We start from the raw sequence: 21,492 nt of genomic DNA on the forward strand, positions 1-21,492 counted from the left end.
ATTAAATGATGCTGAGGCATCACAATGTTTCAGCCACACCTCGAAATCTTTCCAACAAACATGGTCGAAAAATGGAGATAGAAACAATATTTCATTTAATAAGATACTTATAAAGCATCCCATTGTACCTTTAGCCTGCTAAAACAAGCCTTTGGAAACTGACATTCTTAGAGAGAGGAAGTTTGAACATAATGTGTGGTATAAGAGAGACCACGCTCTCTTTCGCAGAAATCTATTACTGTAGGACTTGTGGTGTTAGCCAATAATACGTATTTATGGCTATTGGACAGATCTTGATCACGATGGATGAAGCAGGTCCAGTGATAGCACGAGAGTTGAAACATCGTATGATTAATGTTTGAATAACTTTCATCAGTCGTAAGTTTCTAAAACAAATCAAAGTAATTGAAGAATATTAAAAAAATGTTTTGTAAATTTATTAAGTTCATTCCCTGCTATCTCTGAACCAACAGCGACAATTTTGAACTTTAAGCTTGTAGTATTGTATTATTTAAAAAAAAAAAAGTTTCCCCCTAAACAGTATCACAGATAATATGTTTGCTTTATTAAGGCACTTGAAAACTAAATTAATTTTACTTTTTCGTGTTTATTGTGTTAAATGTCGAAGCGTATTATATTCTGTTTGTTGATTTTTACAGACCTACGTTCAGTTATATTGTATTATACTATATTCCTTGTCTTAGTTTTTTATAGACTTACATTATGTCTGACTATATTGTTGTTTGGAATTATGCACAAAACTACACAATGAGCTATCTGTGTTCTGCCCACCACGGGTATCTAAACCCGAATTCTGGCATTGTACGTTCAAAGGTATATTGTTGTGCAATTGGAGGACCCGTCAGACTATATTGTATGTGCTACTTTTTAAACAAAATATGCTTTAACTTATATTGTAGTTCGTGTCTCCCTTTTTATAGACTAACGTTCCATTAGGCCCGACATGGGAGCGTTATAATGTTACGATCAATCCCACTATTCGTAGGTAAAAGAGTAGCCCAAGAGTTGGCGGTGGATAGCGATGAGTTGCTGCCTTTCCTCTAGTCTTACACTGCTAAATTAGGGACGGCTAGCGCAGATAGCCCTCGAGTAGCTTTGCCCGAAATTCAAAACAAACAAACTTACACTGTTAAATTAGGGACGGCTAGCGCAGATAGCCCTCGAGTAGCTTTGCGCGAAATTCAAAACAAATCAAACTTTTTTTTAAGTTTGAGGTCTCTTTAAATTAACCATCGTTTGCTAAGTTAAAAACGTTTCCAGTAACTACGTTTCCTTTTATGTTTTTACAGCAATATCAATAAAGCCTCGATGCTTAGGCCTATTCTTCTCTATTTTAATTTCTTAAACTTTATTTCTTCTTAATATTTATCATTTCAGTATTTTTTCGCTGCCTCCATGTGGTTCTGATGACCACTAAACACCGGAAATGTTTGCTATGTTCATTTAAAGCGTTCTTATGGGATTTCGTCAGGAACTGGCCCGGCATGGCCAGGTGGTTAAGGAACTCGACTCATAATCCAAGGATGGCGGGTTCTAATCCCCGTTACACCAAATATGCTCGCCCTTTCATCCGTAGAGGCATTATAATGTGACAGCCAATTTCACTATTCGTTGGTTAAAGAGTATCCCAAGAATTGGCGGCAGGTGGTGATGACCTCTGGTCTTACACTGCTAAATTAGGTACGTCAAGCGCCGATAGCTCTCATGTAGCTTTGCGCGAAATTCAAAACAAACCAACTCTTGATCTCTGACCTCGCTGAAGCTGCTAGTGTGGAAACAAAAATTCCGACATTACTGTGCAGGCGTGCCCTGTGATACCTCTTCCCTTGTTAATAGGCTCTGGTGATACGTACAGTTAAATGTAGCCATTTTTATTATTTATATCCCGATGTGAGGCTTTTCTTCGTAACCAGATCACGTCACACACAAACAGAGAAGTTTTGAAAATATCCAATATCGCCGCTAGTTTATTTGTGGTGTCTCCACGCGAAGCTTATACGCACGTGGTAGAATGTTTCACCAATTCAGCTAAAATCAGAAATCGATGGAAGTGCTAATAATACAACTCCTGTTTCAGGCTTAGACCACAGAGATCTTGAGAACAGATATCAAAACAAGAGTCAATGTTACTTTTAACACCAACTAAATATCAGGGATTTGAAAAAAATAATTTATAAAACATTATTGTTTTAAACAACAAACATTAAAGATTTACAACACCTACTGTACTTGTAAGTTTTTATTAATGGTGAAATTACCATGCCGCCGTCCCTAATTCTGAAATAACACGCTCGCCCTTTCAGCCGTGGGGGCGTTATAACGTGACGGTCAATCCCACTATTCGTTGGTAAAATAGTATCGCCCAATAGGTGGTGATGGGCGGTGACGACTAGCTGCCTTCCCTCTAGTCTTACACTGCCAAATTAGGGATGGCTAGCGCAGATAGCTTTCGTGTAGCTTTGCACGAAACCTAAGAACAAGCCAACTGATCAGGAACTGATGGACTTGCATCTGTTTAATCTCGCATTTTCGCATTGATTATATAAATTTGGTTCGAAATATTATCTTCTTTATATCGTTTAGGGGTAGTTCATTCATTTACTAAAATAATAATAATTGATTTTTAACTGTCCCGCATGTTTACGGATCATAAGTTCACCGGAAAAAAGTAACAAATACCTCGCAGTTTTTTTAAATTTTTATTTAACTATTTTAGGCCAAATCGTGTACAGCAACGTGTCTGTCATTTAATACGCAATTCTCTTCCAATTACTTTAGAATTTGCTGAGTATATTTAAAATCGTCATGACTTAGTATTGTTGATTCGCTTACTTCATTAAATAATATACACATCTTGTGTGATGTCCAAACTTCGCAGGTTTATAATCCCCCATCTTCTGTTTTACCTGAGTAAACCCTTCCATGTTCTTGATTATGTTTTAGCTATTCCATATTTTTGGAATTAACAAAGGAACTCCAAGTCTGGTATCCACATCTGTGTTTCTTAAATACGTGTCATTAACATTTATTTGATTCATTTTAATGACCACATTTTGCAAACATCTCTCACATAAGTGTCGTGTGCAGTACTGGACTAATGAGTCGGCCACCTGAGCCCAGGCATAGGACTCTGGTCATAAAGGGTCCCAGTCAGCTATGCAAGTGAAAAAAATATGATTCGTGAGACTAGAATACCTGAAGCAAGTCCGAGTTATTATAATCAGTGCCATTCGCAAATATTAGCTGGGACTTAGGCCTCATTAAACCTTAATCCGGTCCCGATCACGTGGCGTTGCTTTGACGAACGAAGGAAGAAAAACTAAAAAAATATAATTCACGCGAAATCGAGTCATGTGGAAGGTTAAGGAAACAGGAAAAAAAATGAATATATACCGCACATGATCCTTACTCTTACTTGCCAAAGTCTTACCAAAATATCATGTAAGAAATACATGTGTTGTTGACGTAGAGAAAGGAAACTGTTGTTCTGTGACTCTTTACCCTTGGTGATGTAGTTTAGTTTATCATTTATGATTGGACCTGGCGTGACCAAGTGGTTAGCGTGCAGACTGTGAAGCTGAGGGAGCATGGTTCATGTCCCGTTGTTTCTTTGTAAGAATGACGTTCAAAACCCACTTTTTTGTATGATAAGAGTTGTTGGTGGGTAGTGTTGTCTAACTGCGCACTTTCTAATTTAACACTTCTAGAATTGAAGCGGTTGAGTAACCAGCCCTTGTATAGTTTTACTCGAGTATCCTAAAACAACCAACTATCACACTATAATGGAACTATTGCGTATATGATACTGGAAAAACGTTTTATTACGCGGTGTGTAATCCTCAACTTTGCGAAATTTTTATCCTGTGTGCATTTATATTTGCAATATCAATCACGTTTTTTTCCGTTTCGCCTCCGTTTCCCGTCACGGACAAGTTCATTTTTCTCCATTATCAGGGTGCAGATATGACGTCATGAATAAGTCACAAGGGGATCTAATGCGCTGGCGCCACAGGTAATTAAAGATAATTTTTCTGCTGAGGAAATAGTAGAGCTAATTTTCCAAAAATATAACTTTTGGACTAAATAGGTAAATCTAGAAACATCACTACGATTACTTGAAATTCACTGTGATAATGAAGGTTTGGAACCTAAAACAATTATTATTAACTTTTATTACGCGATTATAAACACGTTAACCTTTTTGTTAAACTAATTTTTGCAAATTATACCACAAAGCCAACATTTTGTCTTCCCGGTTTTAATAAATTGTTTGTTTGTTTTGGAATTTCGCACAAAGCTACTCGAGGGCTATCTGTGCTAGCCGTCCCTAATTTAGCAGTGGAAGACTAGAGGGAAGGCAGCTAGTCATCACCACCCACCGCCAACTCGTGGGCTACTCTTTTACCAACGAATAGTGGGATTGACCGTCACATTATACGCCCCCACGGCTGGGAGGGCGAGCATGTTTAGCGCGACGCGGCCGCGAACCCGCGACCCTCGGATTACGAGTCGCACGCCTTACGCGCTTGGCCATGCCAGGCCCCATTTTTTTTAATAAATAATAAAATGAAAGAAAATGTTTGTAATGAGTGGGTAAATACGACAGTAAAAACATTGAGAACTTAGTAATGGTGTTGTTCGTAGTAACTGTTCCTCGTTGACGTAGATTTCAACTGCTTGTAGTGAGAGAATTCTTTACTTACTTCATATTTGCATAAAGTCCTGGGGTCAAGATCGCACAACGTATTTCAAAATTATTATCCAACTTACATGAGCTAAATTGACACTTCATGATGGAAAGTTGCAGACTGAATGGTTTTCAATTAGAAATAAAATCGGTTTTTTTAACATAAAGTGTCTACACGCGATGTAGGCATAAGCGACTGTTGGCAGCTGTTTATAATTGTTTTGAAGCATTTAAAATGGATTACAGTAACAACGAAGTCGTGTTGAAAAACGTTAGAACTGATGCTTGGTGATAAGATTAGAATCGTTCAAAATGAAGACGGAACAGAAAATGGGAATTTGTATATGTGTATATTTGTATATTCGACCTGAAACCAAACATTCTCATAAACACGATCGTCCATCTTTGGTTATGAATTTGTGTTCTCTGAGACAGTATTCTGTGATTAGTGACGTGTGAGGTCAGGTGTTCAGTGTTGTGGTTAGCGACGTGTCAGGACAGGTGTTCAATGTGGCGGTTAGCGACGTGAGGACAGGTGTTCAGTGTGGCGGTTAGCGACGTGTCAGGACAGGTGTTCAATGTGGCGGTTAGCGACGTGCGAAGACAGGTGTTCAGTGTGGCGGTTAGCGACGTGTGAGGTCAGGTGTTCAGTGTGGTGGTTAGCGACGTGCGAAGACAGGTGTTCAGTGCGGCGGTTAGCGACGTGTCAGGACAGGTGTTCAATGTGGCGGTTAGCGACGTGTGAGGTCAGGTGTTCAGTGTGGCGGTTAGCGACGTGACAGGACAGGTGTTCAATGTGGCGGTTAGCGACGTGTGAGGTCAGGTGTTCAGTGTGGCGGTTAGCGACGTGTCAGGACAGGTGTTCAATGTGGCGGTTAGCGACGTGCGAAGACAGGTGTTCAGTTTGGTGGTTAGCGACGTGTTAGATCAGGTGTTCAGTGTGGTGGTTAGCGACGTGTTAGATCAGGTGTTCAGTGTGGTGGTTAGCGACGTGTGAGGGCAGGTGTTCAGTTTGGTGGTTAGCGACGTGTGAGGGCAGGTGTTCAGTTTGGTGGTTAGCGACGTGTGAGGGCAGGTGTTCAGTTTGGTGGTTAGCGACGTGTAAGGACAGGTGTTCAGTGTGGTGGTTAGCGACGTGCGAGGACAGGTGTTCAGTGTGGCGGTTAGCGACGTGTTAGATCAGGTGTTCAGTGTGGTGGTTAGCGACGTGTGAGGGCAGGTGTTCAGTGCGAGTTTTCTATATAATTTTTCTCTTGTCTTCCCTGATTTGGGGCACTACTCAACATGCTGTTTGTTTAAACATGAGTTTCATTATGAATTTCTTGCAAAACTACAAGAGGACAGCTGGTACCACCACCCACGTCAACATTTGAACTACTACTTTACCAAAAAAATAGGGGATTGACCATCATATTATAACGCTCTACTGTTGAAAGAATGAGAATGTTAGGCGACGGAGATTCTAACCTCCGACCCTCATATTGCTAGTCGAGCGACTTAACCAATTTAAAGAAAAGTCGGGTAATTCTGCACCGATAGTGATTGCTAATTGAGCTAATAAGAAGATATGCTGTGTAGAAAGTTTATTAATAATGTGGTACGGATTATCACATTTCCTAAACACACACTTGTTTGTCTTCTGTTCTTCATCGCCATGTAAGGATATTATACATTAAGAAACATCACAAGAAAACTGTACATGACTCTTTCAGTTAAAGTAAAAGAATATTCTAAAGTAATTTTTCACCGAATGCATACCTTCTGAATACACCCTGAAAATGAAGATTTACTATCAGCTACATCGTCCAAATCAGGAACGCCCCCCAGATAGAGATTCAGAGGTAAGGACAGCTGAGTGAAGGCACCCTGGGACATACCTTCTACACGGGATTGACTGTCCACTTCCAAAATACCATTACGACCTGTCCTGGACACAAACAAAGTGTGCCACTCGTTCATCGCTACTGGTTCCAGACTCCTGTAATGAAAAACAATGAATTTAACCAGCACGCACCCCTCACCGCTTCTCGGTTACTTTGTCACCGTTTCAATTTCTGATTTAACCAATGACCATCTTTCTCGATAATGAAATGTCCAGTTTTCGTTTTGGATACTTAATCATTTCAAAACCGTATGAGTTTTTCATGGTTTCTGTGGCCTCTTCATTTGGTTCTGAGACGACGTTTCGTCTCATACCAACTTCTTTATCAGAAATTAAACCGAAACGTCGCATCACAACAAAGAGACAGGGCAAAGTTAGTTCATAAATAAAGCTAAGTTCACATGTCAAAGATATTGTGTGAACCAACTTTGTTATAAATATTAGATATATATTCATACTGTATGTAATTTATTTCAAAGTGTTCTCTGTCGTTTTAAAGAACTTTATGTTCAAATGTTTCAACATGTTATATGATTATTTCAAACGAGCGTTTTACTGTAGAAAATATTCGAAACCTGAGTAAATATTCTATAGTGTAACCACCCGTCTTTTCTTGTTATAAGACAAGTATTAACAATTGACGTAACATTTTTATAACCAGATATAATTTATTTTTCTGCCCGACAAATACGGAGGTTCATAATTCTACCAAAATAACGTAAACCCACATTCCTCTTTTGATATATTGCTTTAAGTTCTATATTCAAAATCTGGTTATTTTTAAGTAACGACACCAGCTGGTCTTTCATGTAAGTGATAAATAGATTACCACAAGCGCCACCACTTACTTTGGAGTGATCCAGCAAATTCGATCACAGATTCTGTTGATTAATTAGTCACTACATCAAAAGACTACCGAAAATATAAAACAAGTCCTGAAATTGGTACTCAAGTAAAAATATTTATTTACCTTCTCCCGAAAGTCACCCTTAACCCTAATTTACTACCTATTATCGTCACCAATGTTATATCCCTGGAGTCCTAATAGGGACCTATGTTACTGCCCAAATCCCTCGCGATATGTTAAGAGGTCCTTAAATTAGGGCCTGAGAAGTGCACAGAAGTTCTGCCAACAGTGATAAGATGTCATGTAAATGAAAGCTAAGACAACACTTAACGCTGTCCGAAACGTATGCAGAGATAAATGGGTTTCAGAGCTAATATGATATTCAACCACATTCAGATCAGAACTGTGGCTTTTTTCTGTTTTATTATAATCAAACCTGCTTAACTAAGACAACAATTCAGCAATTGTATAATAACATTAATAATTATTCTCGGTAATTGTCATCTTGAAAACATCTACAAAAACTTAACCGATGGATTGTTTTTTAAGAGCATTTTTTGTGTTGTTTAAAATAAACGTGTCGAGGTAGACAGAACCTTATAGATATGCTGAATGAACATCAGCACGTGAGAACGTTCTAGTTTTATTAAAAGGCCGAGATGTTTATTACGGTTCTTTAACTGGCAATATTTTAAACATTTTGTCTTAATATTTTGACTTACACATGTTTATTATACTACGTAGTATTAGTCTTCCAAATACACCATTTATACCATAATAGCCTAGCCTAAACACATTTAATCAAAACTTCGCTCTTTCAGTTGTGTTTTCAAGTTGTAGAATATTTTTGCCCAGTAATGATGATTTATCCAACGATATATATATGTAAAAGGGTTCCAGCAAGTAAAGACGGAAACAGGGGGGGAAACAAAAATTCTCACCTGACAACGGCAGGTCCAGTGCCCAAGTCAAATCGAAATTCAACAAATCCGTCAACCAGTCCAATAGCAATGAAGTCATCTGCTCCATCTATTTTATATCCGTTGTAGAAAAGGATTCCATCTGGTCCCTCGGGCTTAAAGACAATGAGAAGTTCAATAAACAGAAGAGCCGAGTTGCCCAGTCCCGGATACTGTAGATAGGAGGATCCGTTAAAAAATGGAACAACGAGTTCCACAGCTGCGAACAGAAGAAGAGAAAGAATCGAACTTGTAATATCGAACACGGGATGTGTTATTGAAAACGAAAGTGTGTGTGTGTGCCTTCGAAACAGATATATTAAATTTTCTTGGCCCGAACAAAAAAAAAAAATCAATATCAGAGCTACTTCCAAATCTGGAAAAATCTGAAGTCGTCTTTAATCGATATGATAAAAAATTAACAAATCGCTTCTCCAAGAAGTGAACATTACTGCCTGAACTACTCGCGATATACGTATCAGGACAATAGAAAGTATATTAACATAAACTCTATATTGGTGTGTGTATGTATCTATCTATATATATGCTTATAGCAAATCGTATTTTGGAAAAATGTCAAAGCAACATGATAAACCATTTTATATTTTAACAGTCTTTCCAGTAATAGGCTTTTGAAACGACCTCTTATAAATAGCGCCCCAGATACAAGTGGAATATACACATGTTTGAAACTTTCTACAGTGCCACTTGTTTGTTTGTTGTTAAGCACAAAGATATACAATGGGCTATATACGCTATGCCTAACATTGGTATCCACCTGGCTTCTTTATACCTGAAAAGCCCTCCTGTGGTCGAAAAGTGACTATTTTCCACTTCTTTTTGCGATTGTCCGATAATGTTCTGTGAATTGTGAATCGTCCTATATTTACCGAAAACTGGGAAGAACATTCTTTCTAGTAGCAGTTCTAGAATTTTGTGACTCTCACAATAAATCATATCCCTAAACTCATTTTGATATTTTTAATAACGTCACCTACAGTTTTCAAGAGATTTTTGTAACCATCATAACCACCGGTTACATGTTTCGAAGTAAAAATACTTAAGAAAAACTTTTGACCTCGAACGTCAATAAATTTATAATCGTAAAATATGGGTGTGTGTTTTCATATAGCAAAGCCACATAGAGCTATCTGCTGAGTCCACCGAGGGGAATCGAACCGCTGATTTTAGCGTTGCAAATCCGAAGACTTACTGCCGTATCAGCGGGGAACTTAAAATATGGCGATCTGAGCCCCTTTAAATTCCATAGTGTTTTTTTTATTTACGTCATAATTTACGCATTTTGAAAAATGCAGCCTGAGAGAGAGAGATGCTAAGTGACTTACTTATCATTTATCATGGTGGGAAGCGTTTAACAATGGTACATTATACAGAAGTTGTTCAGAGATGTAGATGCCAATTATCTTACGGCGTGCATTGTTGGTTTCTAATCACGATTAATAATAACAGTAAACAGGGCTGAGATAAATCAATGGTCTATTAAACAACCCTTACCTTTATCAGGTTAATCCATTCAACACAACAACTGTTGTCAAGTAATTTGCTAATATAAATAACGCCTCGACTATTGGATATTTTTCGAATTATAGCCAGCTTGAAGAGTTATGGTATTTACGAAAGGCCTTGTCGGCACTGGATATAACAGTTATGTTAGTTTTACTAATAAGATCTTATTAATAATCATTTATTGAAAGGAAAAAAAAATGTTTTACTAACCTTGTTCGCAGAAATCACCAGCGTAACCTAACGGACACAAACAAATCCCATGATTGAGGCTTTCGGCCACACATTGTCCACCGTGAAGACAGGTGACTTTGTTACACACATCAGCGCTACATTCCCCTAACGTAACATAATTCAACTAACTTAGTTATCAGATAAAAACATTACGTAAAATATAATCAATTTTTATAATGTTGCTTTCGTTAATATTATTAGTTAACGTTTATGTCTAGTTTTATTGTAATTTCATTGTTATACTTTAATTATAGAGATTGCTTTGCACTTTCAGTTTAGTACATGAATTTAAGACTAACCTAATTCTCCTAAAATTTTCGAACCTATAAGATATTATTGGATTTACGACCGAAAACATCGATAACCTCAAGAGCATCCAACTGATGAAACATGCATTCTAATCTTTTAAGTAACAGCGAAACAACAGTATATTAAATTAGCTATGATCGTTGTAGCGTTGCTTTTTAAATTTGATCAAGTAGGAAGTTGACTCTGACCGGAAGATAACATTAATATATACTTTTCTATTAAATAACTGTATTATATTCTAACTTACCACAAACCAACCACTAATTTAAACGTATTTAACTTACAGCATTTTTGTTAATACACCAATTTATTTACATTTTCATTTACGACTAATGTTTGTTTTGTTTGTTTGTTTGTTTTGGAATTTCGCACAAAGCAACTCGAGGGCTATCTGCGCTAGCCGTCCCTAATTTAGCAATGTAAGACGAGAGGGAAGGCAGCTAGTCATCACCACCCACCGCCAATTCTTGGGATATTCTTTTACTAACGAATAGTGGAATGGACTGTCACATTATAACGCCCTTACAACTGAAATGGCAAAACGACTAATGAATGGATACAGATTCGTCGATATTATCTGTTCAAAGTCGTAACTTTGTTCATGAAAGTTTAGGAACTAAATAAATATTTAGAATTGAATCTATTTCAAAAATGCTTCTCTGGGTAAGTTTAAAACATCCAATCAAGTTCGCTTTAAAAGTTCCTGGAACAGGACAATAAATGTACTTTGAATTTTGCTATATAACCAGAAGTCCACCCTGAAAGTAGTACCAGTGAATCTTATCACCGTTTGTTTTGAATGTTTTATTCAATTTATTAAAATCGAATGTTAAAAAAAATCTGTAAAGGCCAATAGATGACTCTCTTTATTTGTTTTTTATTTTATTTTAGCGTGTAAATTATTATAACCTTTAAAGCAAAATGAAATGTGTATCGAAACACTCGTCACGCCACCTACCAGAAAATATTAACGACTAAATCATAGGCACTAGCGGGCTTGGTGAACGTTCTTTTGGGGTCATTTTAAGAGAAAGTTTCGGAGAATTCGTCTCGGCTTTTACGCTTTTGACGGTAAATTATGTTTATAACCTCTCTCCAATAATGAAGTACAAGTGAAACTCACCTACATCAGCACCTTCGACGGCGTCACCTCTGCCGCCAGAACGGAAGTCGTACTCTCGTGTATTAATTTCCAAGCGGCGCACGCACCCTATAAATCCCTGTTGGCATCCAGTTCTTTCATTTACAAGGCTAATGTTAGGAGACCCTCCAAGGTAAAGGTTCTGGCGGAATGTTATACGAGAAAATAGTCCCTACAGAGAAACAGTATCATGGAACTAATATTTGCTTTACATATCGAAGTATAAAATATTTCACGTATCCTTTCCCCTTTTCACATTACTCAGTCTATCGATGAGCGAGTTTTCTAAATAAAACGGTGCAAACGTAATAGAAAATAATATTTAACAATGAGAATGGAAAGTTTGAAAGAATACAATGATATTATCAGAATGACCAAAATAATTAATAACCAGTAATGGAAAACCAAAATACTTACGAAAAGAGCGAGGACAGACAACACACACGTGCACTATTGTTATAAAAGGAAAATGTTATAAGGTACTAAGAGCAAATATGTGGATTTGCTGTAGAAGTACGAATATATTAGTCTAAAAATATATATAGAAGCATGAATATATCACGTAGAAACTAGGCTTAGAAGGGCGAAGATACTGCTCTAAAGTTGTGTGTAAAAGCCAGAAGTTATCACGTAGAAACTAGTTTGAAGATACTAAAACTTTAAAAGGCTAAAAGCCAGAAGTTATCACGTAGAAACTAGGCTCAGAAGGGTGAAGATACTACTCTAAAGTTATGTTTAAAAGTCAGAAGTTATCACGTAGAAACTAGGATTAGAAGGGTGAAGATACTACTTTAAAGCTATGTGTAAAAGCCAGAAGTTATCACGTAGAAACTAGGCTCAGAAGGGTGAAGATACTACTCTAAAGTAAAAGCCAGAAGTTATCACGTAGAAACTAGGATTAGAAGGGTGAAGATACTACTTTAAAGTTGTCACGTGAAGATATCACGCTAGAAACTAGGATTAGAAGGGTGAAGATACTACTTTAAAGCTATGTGTAAAAAAGTTATCACGTAGAAACTAGGATTAGAAGGGTGAAGATACTATAAAGCTATGTGTAAAGCCAGAAGTTATCACGAAACTAGGCTCAGAAGGGTGAAGATACTCTAAAGCTATGTGTAAAAGCCAGAAGTTATCACGTAGAAACTAGGATTAGAAGGGTGAAGATACTACTTTAAAGCTATGTGTAAAGCCAGAAGTTATCACGTAGAAACTAGGCTCAGAAGGGTGAAGATAGTCAGAAGTTATCACGTAGAAACTAGGCTCAGAAGGGTGAAGATACTACTCTAAAGTTATGTTTAAAAGTCAGAAGTTATCACGTAGAAACTAGGATTAGAAGGGTGAAGATACTACTTTAAAGCTATGTGTAAAAGCCAGAAGTTATCACGTAGAAACTAGGCTCAGAAGGGTGAAGATACTACTCTAAAGCTATGTGTAAAAGCCAGAAGTTATCACGTAGAAACTAGGCTCAGAAGGGTGAAGATACTACTCTAAAGCTATGTGTAAAAGCCAGAAGTTATCACGTAGAAACTAGGATTAGAAGGGTGAAGATACTACTTTAAAGCTATGTGTAAAAGTCAGAAGTTATCACGTAGAAACTAGGCTTAGAAGGGTGAAGATACTACTCTAAAGTTATGTGTAAAAGCCAGAAGTTATCACGTAGAAACTAGGATTAGAAGGATGAAGATACTACTTTATAGCTATGTTTAAAAGTCAGAAGTTATCACGTAGAAACTAGGATTAGAAGGGCGATGATACTACTCTAAAGTTATGTGTAAAAGTCAGAAGTTATCACGTAGAAACTAGGCTTAGAAGGGTGAAGATACTACTCTAAAGTTATGTGTAAAAGCCAGAAGTTATCACGTAGAAACTAGGCTCAGAAGGGTGAAGATACTACTCTAAAGTTATGTTTAAAAGTCAGAAGTTATCACGTAGAAACTAGGTTTAGAAGGACGAAGACACTACTCAAAAACTATGAATATAAGCAGGAATATATCACGTAGAAAATAGGTTTAGAAGCACAAATATATCGAGCACAAACTAAATGTAAAAATCGTAGAAGCAAGAAAATATCGCACAAAAATAATCCGAAGAGTGATTATTAATTCAAAGTAATGAGTTAATCTTACCTTCGATCGTCCTTGAACCTGCTTCCCGTTGTTCAGCTGTATCCAAGCGTTCCATCGATCTCTGTACACAGTGAAGAAGTTCCAAGACCGAAGAACAACAGGTCGACGACTTCTGACTGTTCCCATTCCCATACCACAATCAAACCTGCGTAACAAAAACGATTAATCTACAATCAACTTGCCTGTTTGTTTTAGAGCAAGGCCACATCGAGTTATTTACTGAGCTCGCTGCGTGGAATTGAACCTTGGATTTTAAGGATGTAAATCCGCAGAGTTACTGCTATCGCACCGCAGAACTTTTAAAATAAACTGAAGCTGGGAATAAGGGGAAAAAATAAACACACGACAAAAACGTAAACGTAACCGTGAATTAAACAGAAAGAACATCTCTACACAGCTGGACTTAAGGCTTAAGGATATAAGAGACTACTGAAAATAAATGTTAAAGAGAATTTGAAAAATAATTTCTAAACGTTTGAGTTTTAAAGTTAAAATAAGCTGTCTGGCTATGAGATAATTGGCTCTGTGGTAGAGCTCTGGCTTTCTGGTTAGAATCCGTGTTTTACCACAAAATATTTCGTGCACTTTTATTAGTGGATACGCTATAAGTGTGACAGTCAATCTCTTAGCATAGATGATGGGTGGCGGAGAGTGTTGATCAACTACCTTCCCTCTGGTTATTAGCTAAAAATTAAAACACCAACAGATGGTCGTAGTGGTTTTGTCATAAAGATCGAATTTAAATATTAATTAACTGATGTAGGTAATCTTGAAATACAGGATACTGCATATAACTTTAGTTGGATTTGACATCGCAATGAATTATTGTTGCTCCATCTTTTATTTTACATAGACGTGAATTTTAGCCTAATTCAGCCGAACAGTGTATTAAGACTCCATCACTTTCACTGTGAATAAAAACTGTTTTTATCTGTTCACTCCTCTTTGCTTTTTTCATTTGCGAAAAATTTCCTGACGTTCTTGATACTTACTAAGGATTCCTTCTAGCGCGGCTGTTACTCTGACAACAAAACTAAGGAAAATAACTTAAAAGGGCTTTCTGGCCTACTATTCAGAGAAAGGTAATTATTAGTAAATAACAGCAAAGATCCAGTACTTAAAAGTTTGTTTGTTTGTTTGTTTTGAATTTCGCGCACTACACAAGAGCTATCTGCGCTAGCCGTCCCTAATTTAGCAGTATAAGAACTAGAGGGAAGGCAGCTAGTCACCACCACCCACCGCCAACTCTTGGGCTACTCTTTTACCAACGAATAGTAGGATTGACCTTCACATTATAACGCCCCCACGGCTGAAAGGGCGAGCATGTTTGATGCGACGGGTATTCGAACCCGCGGGCCTCAGATTATGAGTCGGACGCCTTAACCCACCAGGCCATGCCGGGCCCTAATGCTTAAAGGAAAATTAACAAACACCATCAAGGGTTTTTTACACTTACATCGGTATATTGCGCCACTAAAGTACAAAAGAATATAAGCAAATAAAAAATCCTTTATTCATCCCCATGTGATTTAACAGAAAAACGGAAAGCTTAAACCCTAACATTTCGAGTACGATCCTTTTAGTGGTCACGGCACTGATAGCTCGCTTAGCAGCTCCGTTCTGGAAAAGGAAACAAATTACTTTTTGCTACTTTCTTCCTGCGTTTACAGTCGAATCAAATCAAACGATTCCCCCTTCAGTGGCACAGGACGTAGAACCCGTGGTTCGATACCGCTGGTGGGCAGATTACAGATAGCATAATGCGTAGCTTTGTGCTTAAACCACGAACAAACAAGCATTCTGATTAATCTCTATTAAATAGATTTGAATCAGCAAAAATATTGTACATATTGTATTATGCATTAACTGTGGGATCAACATATTTCACCATATTGAGTAATTTTATATCTTATAATTCTTACAAAGAATTAACAAAAAGATTAGACTAGCTCACTTGTGTGCTATATAAAGTAAACAGAGAACCAGAGAACTCTACACCCTTGTGCAAATCAATTGAAACAAGACGGAAAATTACGATTTTTCTATTTTTTTGCGTTTTATTTCTGAGAATCCAAAAATTACTTACAAATTAATACATGATATGACCACCTTTATTTTTCAGAAGATCACTAATCCGCTTTGGCATCGAGTCCACGAGTTGACTGCAATCTTTACTAATTTTTGGATCGCGGTACCACACCTCAATTATGGCCTCAATTAGCTTATCTATCGTGGTACAGTTTTTCCCCGAAGTCTTTCTTTACAAATCGCCCAAAGATTTTCAATAGAAAGTCCGGAGAGTTTCCAGGCCAGTCCAGCATCTTTATTCGCGTTGTGGTCATAAAATTCTTCATAAGTTTCGATGTGTGGCACGGAGCCAGATCTTGCTGAAAAATGCCAGATCCATCTGGAAATCTCTTTTTCAATTCTGAAACGACTCTTCCCTGCAAAACTTCGATGTGCTGTGGTCCTCGCATCATACCTTCTACGATATGTAAGCCTCCGACGCCATAGTAGCTGAAAAAGCCCCAAAATATCTTCTTCAAGGGATATTTCATGAACAGATTGATGTGAGATTCTCGAAGTTTTTCACCTGGAGATCTGAGAACATGCAGACTTCTTCGACCCTGTACGAAGAAACGACTCTCGTCGCTGAATAACACCTTCCTCCATTGTTCTTGCGTCCAGTTCTTGTATTTCAGACCCCATTGATACCGTTTTTTCTTCATTGAGTTGGTAAGAAGTTGTTTTTTGACTGGTCTCCTTGCCCTTCTAACGCAATTTCGAATGACGTAATATTCCTCAAAATTTCATTATATATCCCAAAAATAGATCGACCGTACTGCAAAACACAGCTAATGACACCGTCTGTGTGAAAAAATGACTATTAAAGGAAATCACCGGGTCCAGCGAGCTTACACCGGCCGCCATGCTGAAAATATTGTAAATGACATTTGTTTCAATTAATTTGCACAAGGGTGTACCAGAAATGTGATTTCTTTATTTTATGGACAATATTTTTGTGTACATTTTTTTTTTTTAGCGGAAACAGTTTAGGGACATGTGTTTTAAAAACGGATATATATATAAACCCGGCATGGCCAAGTGGGTTAAGGTGTTCGATTCGTAATCTGAGGGTCACGGGTTCAAATCCCCATCGCACCCAACATGCTCGCCCTTTCAGCCGTTGGGCGTTATGATGTGACGACCAATTCCACTATTATTTGGCAAAAGAGTAGCCCAAGAGTTGGCGTTGGTTGGTGATGACTAGCTGCCTTCCCCCTAGTCTTTCACTGCCCAATCAGGGACGGCTAGCACTGATAGCCCTCGAGTAGTTTTGTGCGAAATTCAAAACAAACAAACTTTCTGATGTGTTAATGACTGATGTAGTCTGTTGTAATATTTATTAACTCAGAAAAATATCGTAGTCAGTGTAAAACGTCGAAGTAATTATAAAAGAAAAAAGAACCTCTTTAGAGGCGCAAACCACACTCAATGTGAAGTTGGTGTACATGTGTATACCATCTATCTTTTTAATAACGAAATTTCTTTCGCACTATTTACTTTTACTGGGTAGCTACCACTTGATATCACCTCCATATATAATAAAGGAAACCACATATAATCTGGAAACTTCAAGTTACGCGAAAGAAAATGGATTACATTAAGATAACAGAGCAAACAACTGAGAAGGCATAACAAGTTTATATTGAGGAAAATGATCACTTGAAGAAGACCGAGAAAAAAATGGACAGTTTTGAGACAAACGAGTAAGATATAACCTTAAATATAACCTTAAAGGTTATATTATGAAAATATTATGTGAAAACAACTTCATGGCTACGATTTCTAATCAGAAGTGAGCAGGTGTTCAAGTAAGAATACTTAGGCGCGTTAAGGCGTGCGCTTCGTAAGCTGAGGGTCACGGGTTCGCGCCCGAGTCGCGCTAAACATGCTCGCCCTCCCAGCCGTGGGGGCGTTATAATGTTACGGTCAATCCCACTTTTCGTTGGTAAAAGAGTAGCCCAGAGTTGGCGGTGGGTGGTGATGACTAGCTGCCTTCCCTCTAGTCTTACACTGCTAAATTAGGGACGGCTAGCACAGATAGCCCTCGAGTAGCTTTGTGCGAAATTCCAAAACAAACAAACAAACAAAGAATACTTAGAGTACGGCGAAACGTATTTCTTTTTCTGTAGCAATACGGTAAGTTTCTATAAAAAGCCTGTACTTTGTTACTTAAGAACGTAATGATGTTACAGACGGACTTGTAACATAACATTACATTTCTTTTCTGACGACTGGACTGGAACTAAGGCCGCAGCTTTTTGGTTTTCTTTCATACAACTGAAAAACATTGGAGATCATAGTCTGGATACTGAACAGGTGGCAGTAATGGGATATTCCTATATTAAATGCAGAAAGTTCATGATCTGAATATTTTACTGCCTGGAATAACATTCGTTACACAAACTGAGAACACTGCTGCAAACTTGCGAAGTAGCTTGGTAAGGTCATTATTACAAAGAGGGCGTTTCAAATTATACGTAGATATAGCATCTCCAATGCTACTTAATTCAAGTCTTGGATAAGTGACATTAGAAATAAACTGTATTTTTCACAACTGTTTCTTAAATAAAACAAGATGGTTTTTGTGTTGAATAATTTAAATATGAGACCTGGACTGCTGAAGGGTTATGGATTTTTTAATTTGGTAAATCACATAAGCAGAAATAACGTCTTACTAGTAGAAAAAATGCTTGGCTGTACTGTTTAAGATAGACAACTGATGGAGCAGCAAAATAGGTCTAACGAACTGTGAGTAAAGTTTTACTAAGAAAATCAGAGAATTACACTGTAAGAGTAATATGTATTTGTTTGTTGTTAAGCGCAATGCTACACAGTAGATTATCTGTTCTGTGCCAACCAAGGATATCCAAACCCGATTTTGAGCAATATAAGCCCACTGATTTCTCACTGAACCACTGGAAGCAATAATACATGTTTGTATAGGTCGTTAAAACCTGAAAATAACTTTTAGAATGCAGTATATGATCAGAGAAAATCAATAACTTATAGATGAGACAAATGTCAGTACAAGTAGTATACAAAACAAATGTTTAATTTATCTTTTAAGTAAAGTCACCCATGAGTTCAACACTTCTGAAACAACCGACATATAAGGCCTTGCGTTGTCCTTGTTATTTTGCACAACCTTACACAATGGGTAATTTGTGCAGTGCCAACCACTGGCGGCCTGGCATGGCCGAGCGCGTAAGGCGTGCGACTCGTAATCCGAGGGTCGCGGGTTAGCGCCCGCGTCGAGCTAAACATGCTCGCCTTCCCAGCCGTGGGGGCGTTATAATGTGACGGTCGTTGGTACAAGAGTAGCCCAAGAGTTGGCGGTGAGTGGTGATGACTAGCTGCTTTCCCTCTAGTCTTACACTACTAAATTATGGACGGCTCGGTGCAGTGGGCTAACAACCAACTCACTTAAATACCTGTTAAAGAATCCGCAAGCGATTGCGGCCTTATGTTCCTTGATGGAATCTAATGGTGATAACTAACAACCACAGGTATTGAAACTAAATTTTTGGTGTCGCAAGTCGAGAGACTCTTCAGCTGAACCATGGAGGAGGGGGTTTATGTAGTGTTACATACGTTAAGAAATTTACAAAGAACAGCGGTAAAATCATGTGTTTTTTCGATGCCTTAACAGAAATAAAAATGATGTAGAAAACACACCACCGAATATTATTTTATTTCATTTCTCTAAAATTATAAATGAAACAACGATAAATAGTGGTTCATTATTTTTCTATCGCTTGTTCGATGGTCTAGACTTCTTCCATCATTTCTTACTCAAATCTAGATTTTTGTTTACCTTTTTTAAAAAAATAACAACTAGCGTGAAAATGGACTATATGTTCTGAAAATATTGGATATAACTTTGTTCTCATCAGTCATCAGACAGGCGCCCTCTCTCGCTGTCAAATGTCTAATAAAGTTTAAAAACAAAATCGGAACTGATTTTTATAGATTTTTCAAATACATAAAAGACTCATCAAGCAACAACAGATGTCTTTTTAGGCTGAAAAAGTTAATGCATGAAAGCACGCCGCCTTTAAACAGAAAGCTCCGATAAACCGTCTAGCGCTTCCTACTGCTTCTGACGAATCACAAGTTAATGTTATATAGTTCAAGCATCAAAAGAAGCGAAAAAAACATCCTACAAAGAGTATGTTCCACTAGGAAATATATGTAACATCCTGTATAAATCGATTAGTAATTGAGAAGATATCTGAAGAAACTGGTGAGTGAGAAAACATCAATTAGTGACCTGTAGAAACTAACAAGTGACTGAGGAAATGATCTGTAGAAACTAACAAGTGACTGAGGAAATGACCTGTAGAAACTAACAAGTGACTGAGGAAATGATCTGTAGAAACTAACAAGTGACTGAGGAAATGATCTGTAGAAACTAACAAGTGACTGAGGAAATGACCTGTAGAAACTAACAAGTGACTGAGGAAATGACCTGTAGAAACTAACAAGTGACTGAGGAAATGATCTGTAGAAACTAACAAGTGACTGAGGAAATGATCTGTAGAAACTAACAAGTGACTGAGGAAATGACCTGTAGAAACTAACAAGTGACTGAGGAAATGACCTGTAGAAACTAACAAGTGACTGAGGAAATGACCTGTAGAAACTAACAAGTGACTGAGGAAATGATCTGTAGAAACTAACAAGTGACTGAGGAAATGATTTGTAAAAACTAACAAGTGACTGAGGAAATGATCTGTAGAAACTAACAAGTGACTGAGGAAATGATCTGTAGAAACTAACAAGTGACTGAGATAGTATTAATTAGTGACTCCGAAAATGCATCAACTTAAATTATAGTCATAACGACATCATCATTGAACAATTCCTCTCCATGAAGATGAGGTTGGTGATTCTCTGGTAAAGTGAACACTAACATTGGAAGTACAGAGACATGGTATTATTACACATTAAATCTCAGATAACTCATTCTGATCGTTAAGATTGTAGATGACCGCACTTTCTTTTTAGATGACCAGGATTTTGATTACATGAAAATATTGATTTTTTTTTTCACAGAAAACGTTTTGGTCACAGGAACGATTTATAAAATTTTGACAACGTTGCTTTATTTAGTAATAAAAGTCCAACCGTGAGACAGCGATAAATTTGAAGAGTTACAACGCTAAAATTAGGGTTTGAATTACTTGCGTTGAACCGCGTAGATAGCCAAACTGTGGCTTTGTTCTAAAGCACCGCACAACAAATTTTTGAAAAGTTTTAGCTGATTGTGGCAGGTACCTGGTTGGTATGCACAAATATAGTTTTGGTTTTGCTTCATCACGTAGGAACTCTGAGAAATAGACAGTTAACTGTTTACCGGCAATAACGTATTTAATGGCGTTTATGTTTCTAATACGCTATTAAGTTCAACATAATTAAAAATGTTTTGCTCCTAATTTTCGTTTGTATTCAATGTCCGGTGCATCACGTTGCGGTGTCCAACAGTAGTCAGCAAGCACTGACGGATTCCAGTTGCCCTGATATCGTTTTTCCATTGTATCAATGTCCTGGTGAAAACTGAAGATTTCGGTGGAACGGTACGTGATGGACAAATTTGGATGTGATTTTCGTGATCAGTTCAAGAAGCAGAAACTTTGTTGTGTAGTGTAATCAATCAAACCAACAGTTGTTATAGTTCTGTTTGCTTGGGATATGG

General features: G+C 37.6%; 1 protein-coding gene across 4 annotated transcripts in view; it reads right to left on the reverse strand.

Annotated features, from left to right (window-relative positions):
- LOC143230253 (pikachurin-like) overlaps window positions 1-21,492 on the reverse strand; it is a 225,131-nt gene that overhangs the window by 93,920 nt on the left and 109,719 nt on the right. For all 4 annotated transcript variants that reach the window (XM_076463502.1, XM_076463482.1, XM_076463492.1 and 1 more), the window contains 5 exons: window positions 13,731-13,875; window positions 11,587-11,776; window positions 10,134-10,259; window positions 8,379-8,616; window positions 6,467-6,686 (listed from right to left, as the gene is read on the reverse strand). In XM_076463502.1, the coding sequence (XP_076319617.1) occupies window positions 6,467-6,686; window positions 8,379-8,616; window positions 10,134-10,259; window positions 11,587-11,776; window positions 13,731-13,875 (919 nt within the window). The remainder of the gene's footprint in view (window positions 1-6,466; window positions 6,687-8,378; window positions 8,617-10,133; window positions 10,260-11,586; window positions 11,777-13,730; window positions 13,876-21,492) is intronic.

This window comes from Tachypleus tridentatus, chromosome 1 (assembly GCF_004210375.1).
Source record: "Tachypleus tridentatus isolate NWPU-2018 chromosome 1, ASM421037v1, whole genome shotgun sequence".
Classification (NCBI taxonomy): domain Eukaryota; kingdom Metazoa; phylum Arthropoda; class Merostomata; order Xiphosura; family Limulidae; genus Tachypleus; species Tachypleus tridentatus.